Source organism: Zychaea mexicana (genome assembly GCF_025766255.1).
Source record: "Zychaea mexicana strain RSA 1403 chromosome Unknown BDB00scaffold_113, whole genome shotgun sequence".
NCBI lineage: Eukaryota > Fungi > Mucoromycota > Mucoromycetes > Mucorales > Lichtheimiaceae > Zychaea > Zychaea mexicana.
Genome location: NW_026516776.1, coordinates 132617 through 154733, shown reverse-complemented (window position 1 = coordinate 154733; position 22117 = coordinate 132617). Strand labels below are relative to the sequence as shown.

Here is a 22117-nt window from a genome sequence, read left to right as displayed (position 1 = left end):
CGTCCAGGCGAAAACACTACACTGTATACGCTTATGGAGGTGTGGTTTTAGACTGCTTGTCGTCTTTAGTCTCGCATTGAGCTCGCTCGGTGGTCAGCTTAACGAACGATAATCGTAAGCTGGCAAGCGTGGTGGATGCAGAGAAAGGGATTCTTTTCAAGAAAAACAGCGTCGATCGTATATCCTATCTGTCTGCTTTTCCCAGGGTGCGCGTGAAGTATGATACATGCGAAAAAAGCAAACCAGATTGGCTCGGAACGTATCCTCCGAACTAACTTTTTTTCCTTTCCATTTTTCTCGCGAACTGAACTACGTGATGTGCTTTGGAATAATAAAACTTTTTTCCTTTCCATTATTTTCGCGAACTGAACTACGCGAACACAGAAAGTAAAAAAAAAAAGATAAAAAACAGTGCCAAAGTGTGATAATGCGCGTTGTGATCGTGTTACTGTCGTCTGTCATTGTTGTGCGCTTTGTTGAGCACGGAGCTTATCTTTGCCTATTTTAGTTTTTTGTACGCAAAAAAAAAAGATACAGGAAAGGAAAAAAAAGCAAGCGTCCCTTCAGAATCTCATTGGGCCCAGACTAGCGTTCTTTTTGGAAATGAACTTTGCCCATAAAAAGACACCCATTTTCCGCAGCGTGTTGCTTCCTCGCTTTTTCTTTCACTTTTCATTTTTCACTTTTTCACGATCACATATGGTAAGTCCCTTTCTTTTTTTTGTGGATGTCTGGGGAGGGAGTGGGGGCTAACGCGGGTTTTGTAGGTCGTGGGTGAGTGGGTGTGTGGGTGGGTGGTGGTGCTTGTTTTGTAGGCACAGGCGACGGAGGCGTAAGGTAAGTGGTTGAAGGTAAGTGGGTGTGTGGGTGGGTGGTGGTGCTTGTTTTGTAGGCACGGGTGACGGAGGCGTAAGGTAAGTGGGTGAAGGTAAGTGGGTGTGTGGGTGGGTGGTGGTGCTTGTTTTGTAGGCACGGGACGGAGGCGTAAGGTAAGTGGGTGAAGGTAAGTGGGTGTGTGGGTGGGTGGTGGTGCTTGTTTTGTAGGCACAGGCGACGGAGGCGTAAGGTAAGTGGGTGAAGGTAAGTGGGTGTGTGGGTGGGTGGGTGGTGGTGCTTGTTTTGTAGGCACGGCGACGGAGGCGTAAGGTAAGTGGGTGAAGGTAGTGGGTGTGTGGTGGGTGGGTGGTGGTGCTTGTTTTGTAGGCACAGGCGACGGAGGCGTAAGGTAAGTGGTTGAAGGTAAGTGGGTGTGTGGGTGGGTGGTGGTGCTTGTTTTGTAGGCACGGCGACGGAGGCGTAAGGTAAGTGGGTGAAGGTAAGTGGGTGTGTGGTGGGTGGTGGTGCTTGTTTTGTAGGCACAGGCGACGGAGGCGTAAGGTAAGTGGGTGTGTGTGTGTGTGTGGGTGGGTGGGTGGGCAGGTGGTGCTTGTTTTGTAGGCACGCGCGATTGGTGAGAGCGGACTGGGCATCTCAATACCAATCGACCTTTGATGATCCACAAAGCGACCAAGACAAGACCCTAGCTTTGTGGTGAGAGGGTTACGGGAGCAGATGTCGATGCACCTTCTCGTGGTTGCTCCTGTCAGTACCTGCTTAAGAGCAGGGAAGCTAAGACATCGACACCCTATTATTGATTAGTAGTATCATGTATCAAATAAAAAATGTTCTTCCCGTTCGCTAAACTTGCTTGTGCGTGTTTTATATTGTTGTCATATGCGAGCGAGACTCGTCGTTAGTTCCCCCCCCTCAATTTTTTTGAATTTTAAGGTCAGCCGCCAGAGACACTGTACTGGGCAGCAGAGGGGCATTTGAGGGGAAGAGAATTTTACCAAGTGCCTTATATTCCTTTATAAAAACGTTTTTTTTTTCAGCTCATCTGAGAGCATTCTCTAAAGCAACAAAGAAACCGTTCTTAATTGCAGATCCACATGAAAATGCCAGCAACTTGACCTAATTCAAAAGGTAATTGTTTTAAATGGAGGGGTGAAAAGGAATGAAAAGTGCTATTTCTTTGTTTTATTCTATGTAACGCGGTAATAACAACAAACACGATGGTTGCTTTCTTAATGTTTCTTTAGAACGTATTCATTGTTGAGAAACACTCATTTTGAAGGGATCAATCGAAGCAGCATCGTTGGCATTGGCACACAGCTCATTTTACTCGGACGATTTGCTTGACCGACTTGGTACGAATTGTGAAAGCTTTTTTCTCCTTGCTTTTACAGAACGCGGTTAAGAAACTACCACACACTTGCTCTTTGTTTGCGTTGCAAAAGCACGTTGTGAATGCATTTCTGGTAGCGGCATCGTTGGTGAATCATTTGAACTCTTATTTAATCACAGGAATCAAGACTCATTAGTTGATGGAAAAGGAAGAGGTCAGGGCGAGGGTCTTTTTCGTTTATTCTTTATAGAGTGCAGTAAAGATATTCAACACTTTTCTTGCCTGCTCTCAACTCGCCCTTGCCGTCCATCCACTGTATCAAGTACCCACAAGCACTGCTGATACCTAAGGTTTGTTTCATTGATAGAAAACTGACAAGCTATGGAAGGGAATAAGATATGTTGTATATGAAGTTAGCACTTGTAGGTTTGATTTCTTATTTCTATAGGTTCTGCGCCGCGTTTATGTTATACCCTGCACCACACGTTACAAACACGATTCGCTATACATACACGATCCATACATTGTACGGCACATACAAATACGCATATATACATACGATCACTTGCACATTTGCACGAAAACGAAACGATATTGTAGGCATGGAGCTAAAGGGAAGGGATGCTATTGTGGGATGGACGTCAATACATCATTGGATGGAATCGAAGTATGCTTTTTGTTTCTTACACAACGACCTAGAAAAAGTACTTGGTCATCATATATGAGCTTTCCCGTACCCCACACATTTTAGTAGCAAATTTTTTTGTTCTTATTCACCTTGCAGTCAGCGATAGCTTTACGGCAGGTCTAACCAATTTTTTAACATTTCCATGAAACTGTGCATCTTGGTCCAAACGGAAATAATGTGGCAAATAATAATATTGCCCATGAATGGAGGCTGTTATCTTTTTTGAATGGGGTATGTTATTTCGTTTGACATATCAAGACTGGCTTGTCTGTCAGGAACAGTATGCAAACATGCGCACATAGATCTATCTCATAGCTACGTTCAATACTTTCCTCTCCATTTTCATTGGTAATATATATACCTGCTACAAAGCAATCGTATTGCTTCATCTAGTTGAGCGTAACAACAAGAATAACAACCAAGCAAGAACGAATGCACTAAAGGACATATATGGGTATTACCCCGTGAATAATGGCTGCCCCAGCATCTGACTGAGGATGTGCTATTATTCGCACTAATACTAGGGGCAGCTTGATGTTTAGCTTTCGACAGCGGCAATCAAATTTCATGCATCATCTTCATGTCTATAGTGACTAAAACTTGGTTTTGATTCTGCAGGTGATGAGGTAAGCTCAGCAATAGAGTGTTTCGTGAGAAACCATGCTCGGCAGGAACCAATCGAAAACGCTCTTAATGCCCTCCTTCGTGAATCCGATATGTTATAACAACTACCACCTATACAATTGTTTGTTCAATTTTTTACATACAAAAGTTATCCCAGCTTACAGTAAATGTTGCAAACACTTTCGCTTTAGTTTTATTTTCCTGCAAATAAGCAATGTTTATTGTTCTTGCAAAATTATTTTTCGAATGAAATGCATGAAATTCAAAGGTACTTTTCTTTGACTGCATTGTCACACGTTCTGATGTTTAAAAAAGTAAGTCAAGTTATGCATCAGCTTTTCTTTAATTAATGTACTAACTACTTTTATGATACCGACTGTGCTATATATTGATATGTAAGCTGATAATAATCTATCTTATAACTTATCTAAAAGTAAGAGAGTTACATATGTATTGTTTACGTAGCAGCAGTAGCAGCAACATATAGCTTATGCGTTTTAGTTGATTATTGGCCGGTTCCTTACATCAAATGGCATCAATCTTTTTTGTTGTTAGAAACAAATCAATTACATGCAGTATTGTATACTTCCTTCTTTTTTGGAAGACAACCGACCAGCAAATTCCAAAATTTCTTTTTCTAACCTTGCAGCCGTATAGAATTTCACCTTGTTCAAGATACATATCATGGAAATAATATTGTACCCAGCAACCTCTTTAATCCTGTTTCAAATATGCTTTTATTCGATGGTGTTAAGGACGATCTCTAAACAAATCACTACTCTTTCACCCATGAAAGATATAGATAAGGAGCAACGCTCGCAAAGAAGTTATAGTTTTTTTTTCCGACGTGTTGTTCAGCATATGACATACGTGATACACTTTCGACACCAACTCTAATCAAGTTATTTATGAAGAGTCACTGCCAGTCCAAAAGTTACTCTGGCAAATACGACATACAAACAACGCACTGTAAAGCATCCACAAGCACTCTACTACTGTCTGTCACACTAGTACTCTTTCGCATCAAAGGATCTGTTTTAGAGCCAATTAAGATCTCTTTGATTGGTACCGTGCATTTCTCATCCTTTGCAATTTGCGATATGGTACAATAGAGATTGGCTAACCAACAAGATGTAGCGACCTCGCCGTGATAACAACTGATTGATGACCTGGTGTGAAGAGTAAAGATGAATTCAAGAGAAAAGGAACGTTTAGCCTTCATTTTGATTTAACATGCTGCTTCTGATAACAGTGCAGGAGCTGCGACGACCTTATGGATTTGATAGAAATGGGATTTGTGGGTTAGGAGCTTTAGTGATATTATTTCTCTATAAATTTTCATGGCAATCAGTAATGTGAAAATCAGCAATTGTTGCTTTTCCCTTCTTTTATTTTATAAGTGTTTACGATACATTGATAGTAATAAAAACGTTGCCTCAGAGCCACGCGAGTTCTCTATTCTGTTTTGCATTTTTGAATCTTTACGCGAGATCGGCATCGATTACTCAATGGCGCATGCACTCAATCCTAACTACCCGCTTAGAGAGTGCCGCTGTGGTGCTACAGATATCTTAAGTTCAGTGTCCTCTCCTACAGACACGATTTATACAGCACCTCATCCCTGTCTTTGGTGCAATTTCGAACCTTCTTATCGAGATACAAGCCATGGGTTACACTCTAAACCATCTTCCGCTATTGAGTGTTGGCCTATTCCTTGGCAAATGGATCAAGACCCTTCATGAAATAGGCTAATTGAACCGTCAATCGAGGATTATGATGCCAACAACGAGTTGGCATCAGAGGAATATTTTAGACTAGGTATATAATTTATCAACGTTTGTATATTCCCTTCCTTAAAAGAACGTTCTGCTCCCAAGTAGTTGGGGGTTGGGGTTCCAACTTGGCAACATCACTTTATCTGCTATGATATTATTTTACTATCATGAACATCGTACCGCAAGGAAGCGACTACAGCCCCAATGATCTTCCTGGTAAATCATGCCCCGCCCACAGCCTGCAAGATAAAAACCATGCCCGCATGCCGCCTAGGCTTTTAGATATGTCACACATCAGTCTAGTCAATCTCTATTTAAATAGCTTAGATAATTACAGATTGGTGACTTGTGAATTTGTTATCAACGCTCTTTTGCTCTATCGTGCACCCACTGCTATCTTAGTAGCAAGTATGCTTTAAACGCTTGTCGTCGTGGCAATTTGGCGGCGTTGACGGATTATAATACATCGATAGCTGCTGTAGAGCTGACGAGCTGCCAATCAAATCCTCAACAAAAAGCATATGCATAGGCATACATAAGCCGCGAATATAAGGTGCTGGATTCTCTTTCTAGCCAGTTATCAAAACATCAAGAGGACCGTGAAAACAACCTAAGAAGCTACTGCCTCGACCCTGTCGAAAGTGCCTGATGTAGTTCGCGCTATTGTAAGAGATTCGAGAATGTTGGCAGAAGCATCACTTTTGTTTCAGATTGTGTTACACATTGGATCGTTATTAGTTAGAGCGAATTAAACATTATTTCAGGGCTGCATGAAATGAGCAGCGTACTATTGTTGAAAGGCTCTTTTTTGCTTTCATGTTATTTACAGTCGGAAAAGTTACAAATAGAAAAGAGATACCATTATAATAAGTCGCTGTTGATGTTATTTTACCACTTTCCTTTGCTTTACCAGCAGAGTCCACCCAAGAACTCGAAGCATTCTAATCCCATACCCCAAATATCAATGTGCTGAAGTGCCCATTTCCGTTCTTCATTGACATATTCTATCTCGTGTTTTTGGACTGCGCCCATATTGACATTCTTGTTGTCTGTCATACGTTCAGGAGCAGCTTCCCATACGTTTTTGTGCTCTTGATGGCAGGTGAAACCCTTGTCGCTGTAGACCACAGGAATATCAAAAGTCCATCGTGCAGTGCCAATAAATTCAATGTCAACCCTACAAATTTTGTATTGTTATGTTAGGCAAAGTCAGGAAAACGCTTCCTCATTGTCATAGCCTTATCGCAAGAAAGAGGATTTACCAAGCAACACCACCGGATTCACGATATCCTTTAGCCTTCTTCCATGTATCGCGATGAGCCATGGTGAAATCTCCAGCCTGATCACCTAACCGCAACAAGTTGTCGGGTGTCACTTCAGCTTCGTCGGGCAATTGATATTTACCCCAATCCTGCTCATTCAATTGGCAAGCCATATAAAGCATATCATCATCCGGCATGGCTGGCAGATTCACAATAGTTGGCGGCAAATTCTCGTGGCTAAAGTAATAGATTTTTGGGGATTCGACTCGTTAGACAACTTACATGTAGACAAGCAGAGTTGGAGCATGAACTTACATGTTATGGCGATCTTGGCGCTGTAGATAAATGATATCCTTTTTGAAAGCTCGCGATTTGATGGCATTGTGGAAATTGTGCGACCAAATATCATCTGTTTTGGATCGAAAACCGTTTAGCTTGATACTTCTGTAGATATTGCCAACCGAACCATTCCCCCTTTCTCTGTTACTACTCTACCTTGATTCGTGCATACAACAAATTCACCTCGGGCGAAGCGAATACCGACGTTCTTGCCTTCAAATTCGTGCAGCGGAGCATCGCCACGGTTAGGTAATGCTTCATGTATTTTGTCTGGGACAGTAATGATGCGGTAGGTCAAATGCTCGGATCGACGGAACCGCTAATAAATTATGGATAATAAACGCATAAATTATTCCCAATTGCCTGGATAAGAGTGGCTCGTAACACACATGCACATTCGAGAGTATACTTACGAATGCATCCAGGAACCGCCGTCTATCCTTGGGAGGATTCCATTCAACAACAAGCAATTCAATCTTTTCACGGGTATGTTCTGCCAGCAAATAAGCGCTGTCTATAAAGTTTTGCAATCGATGATGCTGGTTTCTGTTCGTTTTGTATGTGATGTATGTGATGTATGTATATAAGTTCAAAAAAGGTGGTTAGTCATACGCATAGAAACGAATCACTTCCACTTTCGAACATAAACAGCGAAATATAAGACTCACCCAGCATAGTCATCCATTCGAGTTACAATGACGATGGAAAGGTAATAAGATGGTTCGGGGCCAGGTTCCAGGCACTGGTCCCACTGTTCTCGTGTTAAAGACACTGTGCCAGAGGTATCTGCAACACAAGTTGATGCTGCATTGAAACTGAGGGCCGTCTTTGGTCTGAATTCGTGATCGACGCTTGAGGAACGCAAGTGCACTGTTGAGACGGAAAAGAGGAATACAAGGGACATAACGACGGTTGCCATGACGGCAATGACGGCCGTCCTTTTTGACATGCCTGAAATCATTATGTTAATTTGCTAAAGGATAAAAGGAGAGAGGAAGCAAAGGGAGGGGGGTGGAGAAGAGTAAAGGAAAGCACTTTGAAAGACGAAAAGATAGGGAGGCGCAAACGGTACTGCCTTGTTGATACCATACAAAACTTAAAAAAGAGTGGACCTGGAAAAACCCGGAGAAACGGCGATGCTCGGTTACCCAAATTGGGTGTGACCAGCAAAAAACACCGATTACTGTTTTTGGATCCTGCTGCAAAGTCATTCAGTTGCGAATTGCGCGACGCACAGAGCTTCAATGGCTCTTACAGTGGATGGATACGATAAGGCGAGCTGACATCCTCTTGTACCGACCACTCAATTCTGGATGCGAACTTGTAATGTGCGAGAGTTGCAAGCCTATAACATACCATGGATTGCCGCCTTTCCTTCTTTTCCGACGAAATGTTTCTCATTAACTACAAAAAGAAAAGTCGGAATTTCCCTTTCCTTTCCAGACGCAAGCGAGTAAATACATGATGAATTACACGTTCTCAATGAGCTTATTGTCTCTCCATGTAGCCACCTCCACCTGCGTGATATGGTTTTTTTAACCAGCTTGTTTCTCAGAATTTTATTTGAATAAGCTTGTAACTACGAGTACTTCTTTAATTCAATCAGCGGGTTACCTTACATTTCTACGGGGCTCACAGATATTTACTTATCAACACCCTTTGCTGTTTTTAGCAGTAGCAAGCCGGTATCACTTTGACGTGCTCTTTTTTAAAGTCTATTTTGAGGTTTTATGTATAGCCTTCATTGATTACCATATTCGTATAACATAGTAAATCTAGTAATGCCATTCTACAATCTGCAACAGCTTTTGGATAGAATAATGCCCTCGTGACATGCATGCTGCGTTGACAATAGCAGACAAAGCATTGATATAAGCTAAAGATAATGATCTACATGTATGACAAGGATAATATACTAAATAAAACGTAGAGACGCGTGATTTCATATATATTGCTATGATTTAGTAGATAGAGCTAGGGGCATAATTGAACAAACAGATGAACGGGATGTGATATGATACAGCACATCTTATCATTGTTAGGAAATAATAACAATGTTTATATAAAAACCTACTACTGGGTCTTCAGAATAATAGTACGAAAAAATGACATTCTTAACTGTTGTCCCAGACATTGTTAAACTTTTATACTATTTGCATCATCTCGAAACATCAGCCCTTCCCGCTACAATTCCAAGAGAAAAAGTCGATTAATGCCCGTGCTATGAAAACCAGTGTACGGCTCGAAACTACATGATAACACTGCCCTCAATGAACCGTATGCATCTCGAAATTATTGTAATCATTGCTACATGTATTTCCAAGTCTTAATTCTCCATAGAGTAGTTTTCTATATGGACATCATGAGCAGTATGAGGTTATCCAAAGTGGTGTATAATATTTTGGGGGTAAGCATGTAGTAGAAAGAAGGCCATCATCATAACACAGGCTTGTTATATTGTCACACACACCAATATTGACCTAAAGAGGGCATGGGCTTTGGATGCCACTGCACCGCAAAAAGTGAACAGAAGTGAGGGGTGAGATCCTTTGAATGTCGCTGACGGTATGACTCGTGTGCTTCACGCCCTTGTTATTGTTTCGAGTGACACAACACATGCGACTGCAATGCCTGAGATTGAATGTTCTCGGACCCGGAAAGGGCCTTCTGCCTCGAGTATCGGAACCAAGTCTATCATTCTTTTTTCTTTTATTCCATTTTGAAACCAACTATAATCATTGATGACAGAATTCGTTGTATACGAAGACACGCCTTTAGCTGAATATTTAACGTGTAAAGCTCACTTTTCTGCACAACAATTTTCTCGAATAGTAAAGAAAACAATATACACGTATTGAAAAGAGACCTAACAACAATATGTAGCGATTGACAGTGTGGAAACCACTGTGAAACTACCTTCATTACAGCGCGACATGACTGATAAGAAGATGGGTGCATCTTCGTGGATTTCGCAACAGATCCTCTTGCCGCGTTGGTCAGACGCTCTTTATCACTATTGGAGACGGTCTCTATTCCATGTAAGCCCTTTTTTTATCTTTTAGCTTGTATTACTACTGTTATGACAAGAAAAGCTTGAACTGTGTTATTGACAGAGCCAAATATAGGATACGTTTTCAACATGTCTCCCGCTCGCTGAAGAAACCGAGTTTGAAGAAAAGTTCAAATATCTCGTTGCCACGTCTCCACTGATGAGCGAAGTTATGTCTGTCCATAACGCCAGCAAAAAAAAGCATGCACAACAGCACATGACCGCAACCGACTACTCGACCCCGACAAAGAAAGTGTTCCGAGCGGGCAGCATAGGAACTGTCGCTACCATATCCGGCCTCTTGGTTGCCTTGGGCACAGAAACGATCATGATCCAACAGCGACAACAGCAGCGGCAACAGCAACAACCTCCTTCACCAACAGCGCCATTGAAATTGATTGCGACCCCAGCTTTGTCACTGACAATGCTGCTTACTGGAGGTGTTTCCATGTTTTTCGTCTATCGACACAAGGTATATATATATATGAGAGGAATCAGAGCTGATGGCGAATGTGTTTGTGTGTGTTTGTGTGTGGATCTGCACGAATGTTATTGATTGTTGTCTTACCAATATTACAATGAATCATCAGCGCCGGTCCGGGATACGCCAACTGTATCAGACCGCATTAAACCGCTTACAAACACTGATGGAACAATCCGAGACGCTCGATAGCAAAGTCCATCGTACGCTGATCACAATCCAAGAAATAGAGTTGGTTTCCCGCGGTTACAGACTATCTACGCCACTTTCACCCATCTCCCGCATTGAACAAAGTAGCAAATCCCGACGATGCACTGCATTACGAAACCATTTAGCTGCCATGCTACGCCGTGCATTCATTGTGTACGAAGAAGCCATCATTGATCTGATCGACCACGTCAACAAAAACAACCTGTCGCATCTTTACGATATGTACAACGTACGCTCTGTCGCATCATTATCATCAATCGATCGGATAGAAGAGGATGAGAATGGTGTGTCAGTGGAGCGCCTGCGAGCACTTGCACAGTTGATGCACGCAAAACGACGAGAATGTATGATGCAGCTGTTGGCTCTAGATATCATGTCAGAAGGTCATGATTCGGTGCGTCGAGATTATGAGGCTGGATGGCGAGGCGTGAATACAGTGCTGACAATGCTCGTGGACGAGACCAAGGTGTTTGTCAAGGATATTATGGACGCATTACAGACGGAATTATGTAGGTGTTCTCTTTCTCTTTTTCTTATTCCTTCTCTCTCAGGAGTAAGTACGGGCGCAGATTTATTTACCGCTGCATACACTATCGATGCATCTAGACAAACCTGTTGTTGAATCACCTGCATCGCTGAGCGCCAACGGCTCGGTGACCGACGGCAGATTAAAACCATTCTTGCATAGATTGGCTTCGTTGGATCAACAGATGCGGACCTTGGAAGCAAAGTTTTATCTGTGCAATGATGATATTCGTCAGCTCACTTCAGGTAAGAAGGAAGGGGGCTTGGGAAAAAGGCTTGTTTTTTCTTTTATCATGCATGCATGGGCTGATCAAGTAGCGGGTCGAATCACACACCATTTTTTGTAGCGGACAATGGTGAAGGAATCTCAAGTGTTGAGGATCTACGAGAACGACTCAAGCGCGAATACATGTCGATTCAACAAGACTTTAGCCAAATGGTTGTCGAGTGGGAAGCTGGACGTGAGGCTCTAATGGGATTTCTCGAGCCGCCTGAGCTCGATCCATCGCCATCGTCTTCAGCGTCGTCACACAAGCAAGGAAACAATCTACCATCACCTCTGCCTTCCCCGTCGCTAGAGGCACAGGACGGACAAAAGTTGTTTGATTCCGAAGAAAACGGAGTTTTTGATCTTCCACTACCGGCAAGAGCTTCCGTCTTTGAAGCTGTTGCGGAGACGGTTGAACGCAATGCAAACGGACGGTCCACCAAGAGCCGAGCCGAGCGCATTGCTGAAATGCGTGCCAAGAGGGAACAAGAAGTAAGCTCAAATAAGAGATTCTCTTTTAACCATTTGAAAGAAAAACTTATCAAGTGGGTTATTGCTAGGTTCGCCAACGGTCCACTAGAATGGATCCACAAAGTATGGTTCATGAGCTTAAGAACGTTCTTGATAGGCGAGCAACCGAATTTGATCTTGAACCCCACCCTAACACCACCAGCAATAAGGACGACACTAGCAATGACGATGCCAATTAATCCGCCACTATATTCCCCAGTTCACTCCCTCTCTTCATCTTCACCCATCCTCTACTACATGCGCAAATGCGTTCATGATACCCCCACTTTTTTCGTTGCAGTTTAGAAAATTACGTAAATATGTTCTATGTTTTTTAGTGTAGATGTCTTAAAATTATATACATGTTCTGTCTGTTACAGTCGCTTTACTTTCATTGGACGGTTGACAGGTTTCTTCAATAGACGCCATAACATGACTGAAGTGAACGCGGATAGAGAATACCAAGTGACTATGTAATTCAAATGGCTGTTGCGTACCTCGACCACAGGCGATCGACCAACCGGTATGCCTTTATCTATTAACGTGTATTCGGTATTGGGCGATAGGTCTGCATGATCATAAAAAACAAGGATTCAATATCTCTCTCAGTTCTTTTCCTTTTATATACACCACACACATGAAAAGCTTACATGAAACTCGTTCGACTAGTAATGGCTCAGCACCTGTCAGTTTTGCCATGGTCTCCACATCGGTCCAGTACCATTGATTATTCATCAAATCGTTATCTGGCGTAAAGGCGTTGCGTTTCTCGGACATGCGCAAAAGACCCTCGACTTCCACCGTGTCGTCTGTCAAACTATCGGGTCGTACACGCTTATCCTTTTTGTCTAACGGGACCCAGCCTCGCTTGACCAAAATTGTGGTGCCGTTCTCGCGCACAAGTGGCGTGACAAGGAAGTAGCCGGCTTGACCATCACCGCGTGTGCGTGGCCCTAATAACATTTCTTGGTCGTGACGATATTTGCCCGTGACAGATACTTTGCGATACTCATAGTCTGAAAGCGCGTCTTGACTATATTATAATTTGTTTTTGTTGTCGTTGTTTACTTGTTAGTTCAAACAAAAGAAACATTTTGTCTAGAAAGGGCAAATTACTGAGTAGAGACATAGATATTTACTTGATACGGCGAGGAAGAGGGATAGGACGCTTCTCCATACGTTCCTCCATTTCTTGAATCAAATTGACCTTCCAACGAAGACGCTGTACTTGCCAAGTTCCAAGTCCAAAGGCAATAAATGGAACGGTGCACATGAGCACTGTACCGAGGCCGAATCGTCGTCTTCGTTGAAACACAGGTTCAGTATTCTCGAAAGCTTCTGTCTGCATAGATCGTCTCCATGCTGGCGTAAAAACATTGGGCCGGGCAAGTCGTCGTAGGAAGGTTGCCATGGCGGATTTGAGGTTAAATGAAGAGAGAAGAGAGTTTATGTAGAATAGGTTCTCAGCCAATTTGTTTGTTCCCAGCAAATTTGAGCTAGCCCGGCGTAACTGAGCTGCTTAAAAGAGATATAATGATCCAACAGCCAATTGCTTGCTTTTGCTAATGGTCACTTTCTTTAAGATAAGCTATAAGTGCATGTATCAATCTTGGTTTTGGCATCATTTGATATAATAAGATACTTGGTTATCATGTTCCAGCAGGTAGCATGAAAGATTTCATATACGCTGGCTCATAGGATGCGCCATTTCAACTATACATCTCTATTTCTCAAGTATGTCAGTACAATAAACCTCCCAGTACAGCTATATTTTCTGCTCCATGTAAACTTATCCTTCTACAAGACTGTTGAAGTGGAATCATAGTAGGAAGGCTCTCTTCAATTACTCTTAATACTGAACCCAACCCAACAACAATCGTCTATTTTCTCAATTTGGGCTATTCTGTCATGTTACGGAGCAACTGGGGCTGCATCCTTTAGAGAGCTATGATCTAAAGAAGCGTATGATGAATTGTTAAAAGAAAGGAATATCATTGTCTGCTTGCACTTTTTTCAACGAGGTGAGTCGTCTACTTCACCTGAATTGGGTCCACTCCGCTGGCTTTTGACAACAAAAGCTATTCGCTGAGCCACCGGGTCTTTTGCTTGATTTTTCTCTCTCTAATTTCATCGACTGCATAATATATTCGCCATGCCTCCCAAATTAAGCAAAAAACAAAAGAAGGCCCAAGATTTCCGAAAAAAGCAAAAGGACAAGGCATTGTCTGAGGAGAATGCAGTACCTGAAGTCGACGTTGTTGCCGATCAGCCTGAATCGACACGGATCGATGAGAAGAAAAAGCGAAAAGCCGAGGACATGGAAGACAAGGAACAAAGTAAAGATCAAGAAGAAGAACAACCCAAGAAGAAATCACGGAATAGACGACCCAAGAAAAACAACAATAACGGAGAGAAAAAGAATCGGTTTATTCTGTTTGTTGGTAAGTTATCTTCCGTTTTCTTTTTTAAGCATGGTTTATATTACCAACTTCCGCATACTCAAATAAACCATCACTTAGGCAATTTGAAGTTCGACACAAAGGCCGAAGATTTGGCCAAGCATTTTGAATCCGTAGGCGAACTCCCAACCGTTCGCTTAATGACAGACAAGCAAACCAAAAAACCAAAAGGATTTGCATTTATCGAGTTTCAAGATTCCCATCATCTATCCGTAAGTAGTAGTCAATGGATTGCTCATATGGTATTAGGCAGAAAAAGAAGGAGCCAAGATCCAGGAGACTGATGTGTTTTGTTGCTGTCTACTTTTGTCGTATATAGAAAGCACTTGCATTCCATCATACCTTTTTCAACAAGAGACAGATTAATGTCGAACTCACAGCTGGTGGCGGTGGACGCAGTGACGCACGAAAAGAAAAGCTCAAGGAGAAGAACGAAAAACTGCAACTGGAAAGAGTAAGTCAATAGGTCTCCTCATGTGAAAACTGAACCACCGTGATCTTTTTAGCTCGCTTTTGCTAACCGAACGTTTGACTATGCAGCAAAAATGGCACAAGGAGAAAGTGGACGGTGAAGATCCAGCATCATCATATCAAAAACAAACTCAAGAACAAGAATAAAATAGCATCCTGCATTCATTTGTATTTTGTATTTAAAATATATACTTTACATGTTACGGCATTTTACACAATTTTACCCAAACAAAAGATGGTGCTGACTATGACTTTCATTTACAGTAGTAGCATGCCTTATGGATCAGTGTTTTGCAAAGTGGATGATGATCAGAAACCCCACTTAAAAAGTTGCGTATGTTGCTGCTTGTAAAAGTAGCCGCAAAGAAGTATCACGTACTGGATCCATAGTACTTCTCGTAGATGAACGGTCCGAACAGATCAACTTGATAAACAATTATAGTCAGTAACCAACATATCTGAGTTGCCTAGTAATATATTGTCCACGCACTGTTGTAAATGCCAACTCGAAGATTTATAAAGTGAAAGAACGGCACACAGAAGCGAAAACGCCATCCCAAGCAAAAAGCGCGTTTCATCAGCACAGTCTTGTGGGAACAGCAGTATAGAAATCTGCTCACGCTCCAGAATCATTCCAGCGTGTGAGAAGAAAGCGCATCAATCGACATCGTCTCTTGAATGTGCACCTTAAAAAAGCATGCTCCTGTGAGCATTCACATAGTAGCAGCATCTACAAGGGCTCATCGTTCACTACACGGAGTGTGGACCTACGGGCATCATCTTTGGCCGTTTCATATCAAGCAATTCGAAAGTGGCACATTGAGATACAATCTGCAGAATCTAGACAACAATCTGTTTGATATTTAGAGCGAAAAGTACATCATTTGCATCAAAGCTGTAATCAACGTGATATAGCCACATCAATTACAAAACACGGTCATTGATTTCTTCAGCAACTTCCGCGCGAGTAAATTATTCAGCATAGAAAGCTGTAGTATTCCATGCACAAGACATTCTGTAACTAGAAGCAGAAAGCCTATGCATAATCATGAACAAAAAACTTACATTCTGCTTTCCGGAAACTCGATCAGAGAAAATCGTGTTAAGAGCGCCGGATCTAGCAAGCACTACAAAATTTAAACATTTCAAAGTAATATGCACAAACAAACGAAAAAGTAGCTCGCGAGTTCAACGCATTTGTCATCCTTCTTTTAAGAAGCAAACGTTGTAAAACTTGAGTAAACAAGACTTTGGTATTATTGCATTCATTGCTACGATTCGAGTGTGCCACGTTTTCTTAATAATACTCTTCTGTTTAGCAGCAGCTATTAGGGGGGGCAATTTGATTCGCAATTTGATTCACCCTAAAGAATTGATACATCTTTAAACATGATCAATAGATCGAAATTGATGAATTGGATATTGATGAAAAAAGTAAGATGCAATAGATGTGTAAGATACAAAACGCATCAAATAAATTAGTGATAAAGGATTACCCTTGATTCTCCACTGCCTATGAGCTTAAGCTTGCTTTTGCCATTCCGATAAGCGTATTTCTACCGAATTAGGCATAAACGCCACGTTGCTGGCATGGGCATACAAAGAGCACGCGCGGGGGTGGGGCACCTGGCCAAACGCCGTTTTTTTTCCTTCTTCCCAGCGTTACCCGTTTGACAATGTCGAACAACAGCCCATCTTACCTCACCCTCATCAAGAACCGTCTCCAGAAAATCGATCGGCTCGATCCTTTTCCAAATCTTACCACGTTTGTGGGTGAGCAAATGTGCAAACCGCGACTGGTGATTCTGACGACGATCTTGACCAAGATCTGTCTTGATCGGATTTACAGCTATGCAAAGGTAAAAAATAATGGGTGATAAAGAGAGCACACACATTGAGAACCGTCTTTATACGAACTCTTTTGTTGACGCTATACGTGCATTTCACAACACGTTTTCTAAACCCGCATTTTCTTATTTAGATTGTCAATCCCAATTGTGCACTCGACGCTTCAGGAGAACAAACGCTCGATATTCTCGAATACTATCACCCACAAACGCCAGAGGACGTGTATAACTTTCTGGTTGGTTATGGTGCCAAAGGACGACAAGCGTACCTGAGCCTCTTGTTCTATGATAGTGGATTCTTGCTATGCCGCACACTGCCATTATGCTTGTTGACGTACTTTGGTTTCAAGCAAGCGCCTCAGTGGGTACGACCGGGCGTGTGGCTCCATTTGGTGACGACGGGCTGGGACCTTTGTGAAAACGTGCTGTTGTATTATCTGATCAAGATGTATCCTTCCCGTATCAATTTCGTTGCTTGGCTTGCTTCTGGGTTCATTCAAGGCAAATGGATCCTTTTCTGGAGTTCGATCACACTCATCTGCATTTCCATGGTGTTTGCAATCTACCACGGTTTCCATGGCATGTTGCGCGACTCGGTATTGATGGAAAAGGATAAGCGAGAAAAGGCAAATGCGCGTCGTCACGTCAATGACGCTTTGCAGAGACAGCGCAATAAGGCAGCGACATCCTCGTCCTCGAAACCATCGGCTGCTGCTGCTGCTGCTGCAAAGAAAGAGGTATAAACTTTCATTGCTTCAACAAGCTTGTACATTTTCTTTAGTCTTTTTCGTTGGTGTTGGATTTAATTGCTAGTTCTTTGCTTTGTTATTTGTTTAAAGTGCATTTCATAATTTCTTTATTGTGTGATTTCGCGCAATAGAAGTAAAAAAAAAAGTCGCCCCAATAGTGAAAGTGAAATAGGTGGACTGGCACAGTGGTATTGGTTTTGGACGAATGCTTCGTGCTGCAACTGCAGCATTTGATTAGCAAGTGCTTCGAAGAGAGCTTTAACATTGATCCGAGATCGGCAGTACTTGACGCGGACGCATAACAATCTCAGCTGCAGGTGTTCACTTTTGCCATTATATACAACAGCTATCATCATCACACTGGGTGTGGTGTATATGGCTACAGTCTCTAGTGGATAGACTTTGGCAACATCTACTGCAATCCCCAGTACGACGTGTGGTCACGTAAATGGGATAATTGCGTGTACCTCCTTACTCCACCTGCTTGAGAAAGTTTGACGGCGCATGAATAGTAATGCATATCCATATATATCTGTATTGTGATAATAATAGCTACCTATTGCTGTCGTCACGGATGACGACGAGAATGTTTATGAAAGCTTAAAATAGAGAGAGAGAGAGAGAGAAAGTAGGCTTGCATCACGCATCACACTTCTGCCAAGAAACACAACCACTGTCGTCAATACACGCCAGAACAAGAAGAAATGCACATAATTTGTGTTGAGCAGTATTGATTGCACAGTCCTATCATCATGCACGCGTAGCACCTCCCCTTGCACGACCGAGCCCCTTCAAAAATGGTCAGTGCCGCCCTTTTGCACTTTCCCGTTTTATTATCATGCGCTACCTACAATGAAGGAGCAGTAGCCCGGATGACATCAAAAGCCAAGAAAAGTTCGCGTCATCTGTATTAGACTCAGACGATGTTTCATATTGGATATCATAGTACAGTCAGGACCGTCATGATAGGTCTCGGCCGTAGTAAAAGCAATCAAAGTTATGATTTTGCCAAGAAACAGAGCAAACCACGCCTACGTACCATGAATTCTATGTGCCAGCAGAGTAGTATAAGGGCCACACACACATTTCCATCACCCATACGCTTCTATATAGCATGTGAAGCACGGATTTGGTCAAGACCAAGTTGGGTCGTGCAGTACTTTTTATTTCCCTTGGCTCCCGAGAACTTTTTTTTTTTTTCGTTCCTTTTCCTTTTACTTTCTGTTACTATTTCTCGGTTCACCTGCTGGTTTTGTTTTGTTTTTTTAAATTCCAGTCATTCCTTTCTTTACACCACTTGAAAAACGAGAAATTGCAACGCCAATAGCATAATGTCGTTTGCATATAGTCGCGATCGGACCGAGGAATTTCGAGTGAGTAGTGGGGTTAATATTTCTATACATTATTGTTAAAGTAGGGCGGGAAAGCGGGCCAGAAAAAAAAGGGTACCCATGCAACCCTTGTGCGACCCTTTCTCGGTATACATTAAACCTCATCTTTAATTCTTCTCTAATTCTCGGTACTGTGTTGTAGGGTTCCTATGAAGGAAGACGAAGCAGGTACGGAGAAAGAGGGCACATCGTGCACAGAATGAAAAGCACAGACTAAGATGAGGTGTGTATACAAAACAATAAAGCGACGATTTTGGTCCTGCACGGATACCAGCTGGATACCGAAACCATTCACCTTCCCCTGTAAGCAGTCGTCCTACCAGTCCTGCGAATAATCCTTTCACTGCCAACAACTCTTCGTTCAACAACATCCGAGCACAATCACCACCGCCACCTACACCACGCCATAATGATGCATACGAGCTGCAACCACCACGGCCACCAGCAGCCTTGGACCCGATGGATGCATTTCTTGTTGAGGTTTGCGTTTTTTTTGGTCCTCCTTTACACGATCATCATTATCACGTTCCATATTACTATGATTGCTACCGGCGCGTTGGCTTTGGGTGTGACTAAAAATTTCTTTCGTCTCCCTTAGATCGATCAAGTGAGAAAAGAGATTGCCAACGTCAACAACGACATAGATGCTGTTGAACGACTTCACAACACGGCACTTGCCAGCTACAACGACGATCAATGGCAATATCATGCACGCGAGCTGGAACAGCTGCAAGAGTCGGTACGTGCTCAGAACGCAACTATCAAGAACAGAATTACTGGTAAACCAAAAGGAAAAAAAGGATGGTTTCCGTTTTTGTGAGACGTCCAAAGAGAAGGGATGATAGGGAGTACAAGATATTGGGGATAAAGCGTGATGGGGGATGCCTAACTACTGTTTGTCAGCAATCGAACGTACCAATGCTCAATCGAATAATCCTGGCGAGAGCAAAATGCGTCGAACGCAGAGTGAAAATGTACGAAAGCGATTTCTGGATACCATCCGACGGTATCAGGAAATCGAAAGCGATTACCGTCATAAGTATCGTCAACGTGTCGAACGCCAGATCAGGATAGGTCAGTGCTACCACCACTTTTGTGCTATGTACTGGATATGCCTCATTGCGGTGAGGAGGATGGTATACTCAGTAGCTCTTTTTCTATCTGAACAGTGAAGCCTGAGGCTACCGAAGAAGAGGTGGATCGTATCATGGATTCAGACCAGGGCACACAAGTCTTTACGCAGTCGGTAAGCCACGTGTATGGCGCCCTATGAGAAGGACTCAGTTGCTACATATGGGATGCTGACTCTTTGTGCACTAGATTATACAAGCAGGCAGACAGGGTGCTAGTCGCGCTGTGTTGTCCGAAGTACAGAATCGCCATATCGATATTAAGCGTATTGAAAGAACGCTTGTGGTATGTCTCATTCTCTATGCATCAGTTTCTTTTGGCTCACTCAAGAAATGTATGCCGTTGTTGTAGGAACTGCATCAATTGTTCCAAGACATGCACATGCTTGTCGAGCAACAGGGCGATGTTTTGGTCAAAATCGACGATCGTGCACAAGAAACAGCAGGCGAACTCAAAGAAGGGAACAGCGCCGTCAAGCGTGCGGTTGATCTTGCTCGATCCACAAGAGGGGTAAATCATGCTTTTTGTTTGTTTGTTTGTTTGTTTAGGGCCAAGAGCCTAACTCGCTTTTATGATCAATGTAGAAAAAATGGTGCTGCCTTGTGCTTGTGATCATTCTTTGCGTTGTCATTGCGATTCTTGTGTGGTGGTTTGCCTTTGATCATGTTGTAAGTGGGATAATGGAGCAGCGCACGCATTTTCATCTTATACGTGCTCTTTATGCTAACCCACTTTGTAATTTTACGTACTAGGGCGTCGAATAATGACATTTCGTTTTACTCTCTGCTTCCTTTTTTTTTTGCTCGCCCACTTCCTTTGTCTGTTTCTATCTACTCTCCCTTGAATCTATTATGCCCACATATCATTTATTGTATAATCGCTTAGCTATATACTGATGCTTAAGTCGCCATTTGCATTATTTACTATATCGAATACTCCTGTACGAGTATATTCATCCATCTGATAATCTCCAATCTTTAAATGTTTGGCTTGTTTCTCCCTCGGTGTACCGTGCTATGTATATCATACATATAATTTGAGGAAAGAGAAGTTTATTATGCATTTAAAAGTTTCTGGTTAACAGTATGTGCAAAGAAGATGACACGCTGGTCAATATGTCATAACCTGACTGTTATCATATTCAAGGAATAGCATGTTACAACCTTCTCCCTTCATCATCTGCGTACATACATATCCGACAAAGGGCTATCACACAAATTCAGCTTGCCAATACATTCTCAATAACAAGCTGTGCGTCAATTCATTCTGCTCATATCAAGGAGTGCAGAGTATAGGATATCACCCTCAAATAAGAAGCAATGCCATATTTTCGCATCTACAGGTTTAACTTTAGTAACAAGGCAGAAATGCGCCTAACATCGACCTTGGTCTAGGGTCATCATCCGATGCTCGTCAGTGATGTTAGAACAGTTTATTTTAAACGTGACGTATATACTATATTACAGCTCTGCTAGTTCTTGCGAACGAGAAATATGATTTTGCTGGATGAGAAGGTAGAGGTCTGATACCTAGAGCATCCCGCTTGCTTCTTTTGACACATTGTGCAGGAGCATAAAAGTGGGTTGAGTGATGTAGCAGGATGTGATGTTGTACCTTGCTGGTGTAACGGTGTGATTTCCTTGGGTTATAGGGTGTCTATGGAATATACATCCACCACTCTTCTCGCTTGAGACATGCGCGATAAATTAGCTCTCGAGTCTCGAATGTTCGGCTCCTTTCTGTTTATTACAAACCACCAATGAAATGCTACCATTGTCTTCTATTCTTTAATTGCCTGCTTCCTTCATACAACAAACGTGGTACCATTGATGCTGATCCCACCAGTCTGGTTTCCCCCCTCCCCTCAGAAATTTCGTCAACTGCAACTCCAGTACGTTTGTTGACAAGATCTTCAACACTCTTTTCTTTTTATGACTGCTGGATTACAATCGGCCGAGATTTTTTCTCCCCGATGGCCCCCTTTCTGCTCCCCAACCATGCAGTTGTGTCCGTCGTCCCGCAATAACAGTCCGCCCGTCCGGGACAAACCTGAAACAAATGATGATGGTTAAGCAGTATTCGAGCGCCGAACAATGCGAAACATTGACTCCAGATCTTCGACGGAGTTGATCAAACACGTGGAAGAGGATCATGACCAATGGATGAGCAGATGC

At 42.5% G+C, this 22117-nt stretch overlaps 6 protein-coding genes across 6 annotated transcripts; 4 read left to right on the top strand and 2 right to left on the bottom strand.

The window, feature by feature from the left end:
• Window positions 1-6157: 6157 nt before the first annotated feature.
• On the bottom strand, window positions 6158-7756 carry BDB00DRAFT_772861 (uncharacterized protein; the record flags this gene model as incomplete). Its single annotated transcript, XM_053120066.1, has 6 exons — window positions 6158-6428; window positions 6514-6750; window positions 6829-6922; window positions 7009-7171; window positions 7266-7398; window positions 7521-7756. 6 exons carry the CDS (start codon window positions 7754-7756, stop codon window positions 6158-6160), a joined length of 1134 nt encoding a protein of 377 aa, XP_052974540.1.
• Window positions 7757-9551: 1795 nt separating this feature from the next.
• BDB00DRAFT_849281 (Mysoin-binding motif of peroxisomes-domain-containing protein) lies at window positions 9552-12208 on the top strand. The gene is made up of 7 exons (XM_053125362.1): window positions 9552-9645; window positions 9736-9890; window positions 9978-10373; window positions 10492-11101; window positions 11199-11363; window positions 11465-11877; window positions 11946-12208. The coding sequence occupies exons 1-7, from the start codon at window positions 9594-9596 to the stop codon at window positions 12093-12095; spliced, it is 1941 nt and encodes a 646-aa protein (XP_052974539.1). The 5' UTR covers window positions 9552-9593; the 3' UTR covers window positions 12096-12208.
• Window positions 12209-12269: 61 nt separating this feature from the next.
• Window positions 12270-13243, bottom strand: BDB00DRAFT_772881 (SURF1 family-domain-containing protein; the record flags this gene model as incomplete). Its single annotated transcript, XM_053120068.1, has 3 exons — window positions 12270-12463; window positions 12546-12928; window positions 13035-13243. The coding sequence occupies 3 exons, from the start codon at window positions 13241-13243 to the stop codon at window positions 12270-12272; spliced, it is 786 nt and encodes a 261-aa protein (XP_052974538.1).
• Window positions 13244-13934: 691 nt separating this feature from the next.
• Window positions 13935-15033, top strand: BDB00DRAFT_60118 (uncharacterized protein). Its single transcript, XM_053117987.1, has 3 exons — window positions 13935-14336; window positions 14415-14566; window positions 14674-15033. Exons 1-3 carry the CDS (start codon window positions 14048-14050, stop codon window positions 14818-14820), a joined length of 588 nt encoding a protein of 195 aa, XP_052974537.1. The 5' UTR covers window positions 13935-14047; the 3' UTR covers window positions 14821-15033.
• A 1440-nt stretch (window positions 15034-16473) lies between these two features.
• Window positions 16474-17641, top strand: BDB00DRAFT_963972 (uncharacterized protein). Its single transcript, XM_053129762.1, has 2 exons — window positions 16474-16684; window positions 16807-17641. The coding sequence occupies exons 1-2, from the start codon at window positions 16502-16504 to the stop codon at window positions 17413-17415; spliced, it is 792 nt and encodes a 263-aa protein (XP_052974536.1). The 5' UTR covers window positions 16474-16501; the 3' UTR covers window positions 17416-17641.
• A 1320-nt stretch (window positions 17642-18961) lies between these two features.
• BDB00DRAFT_792028 (t-SNARE) lies at window positions 18962-21469 on the top strand (the record flags this gene model as incomplete). Its single annotated transcript, XM_053121086.1, has 9 exons — window positions 18962-18980; window positions 19087-19292; window positions 19411-19591; window positions 19716-19886; window positions 19982-20058; window positions 20133-20228; window positions 20295-20453; window positions 20528-20611; window positions 21419-21469. The coding sequence occupies 9 exons, from the start codon at window positions 18962-18964 to the stop codon at window positions 21467-21469; spliced, it is 1044 nt and encodes a 347-aa protein (XP_052974535.1).
• Window positions 21470-22117: the final 648 nt, after the last annotated feature.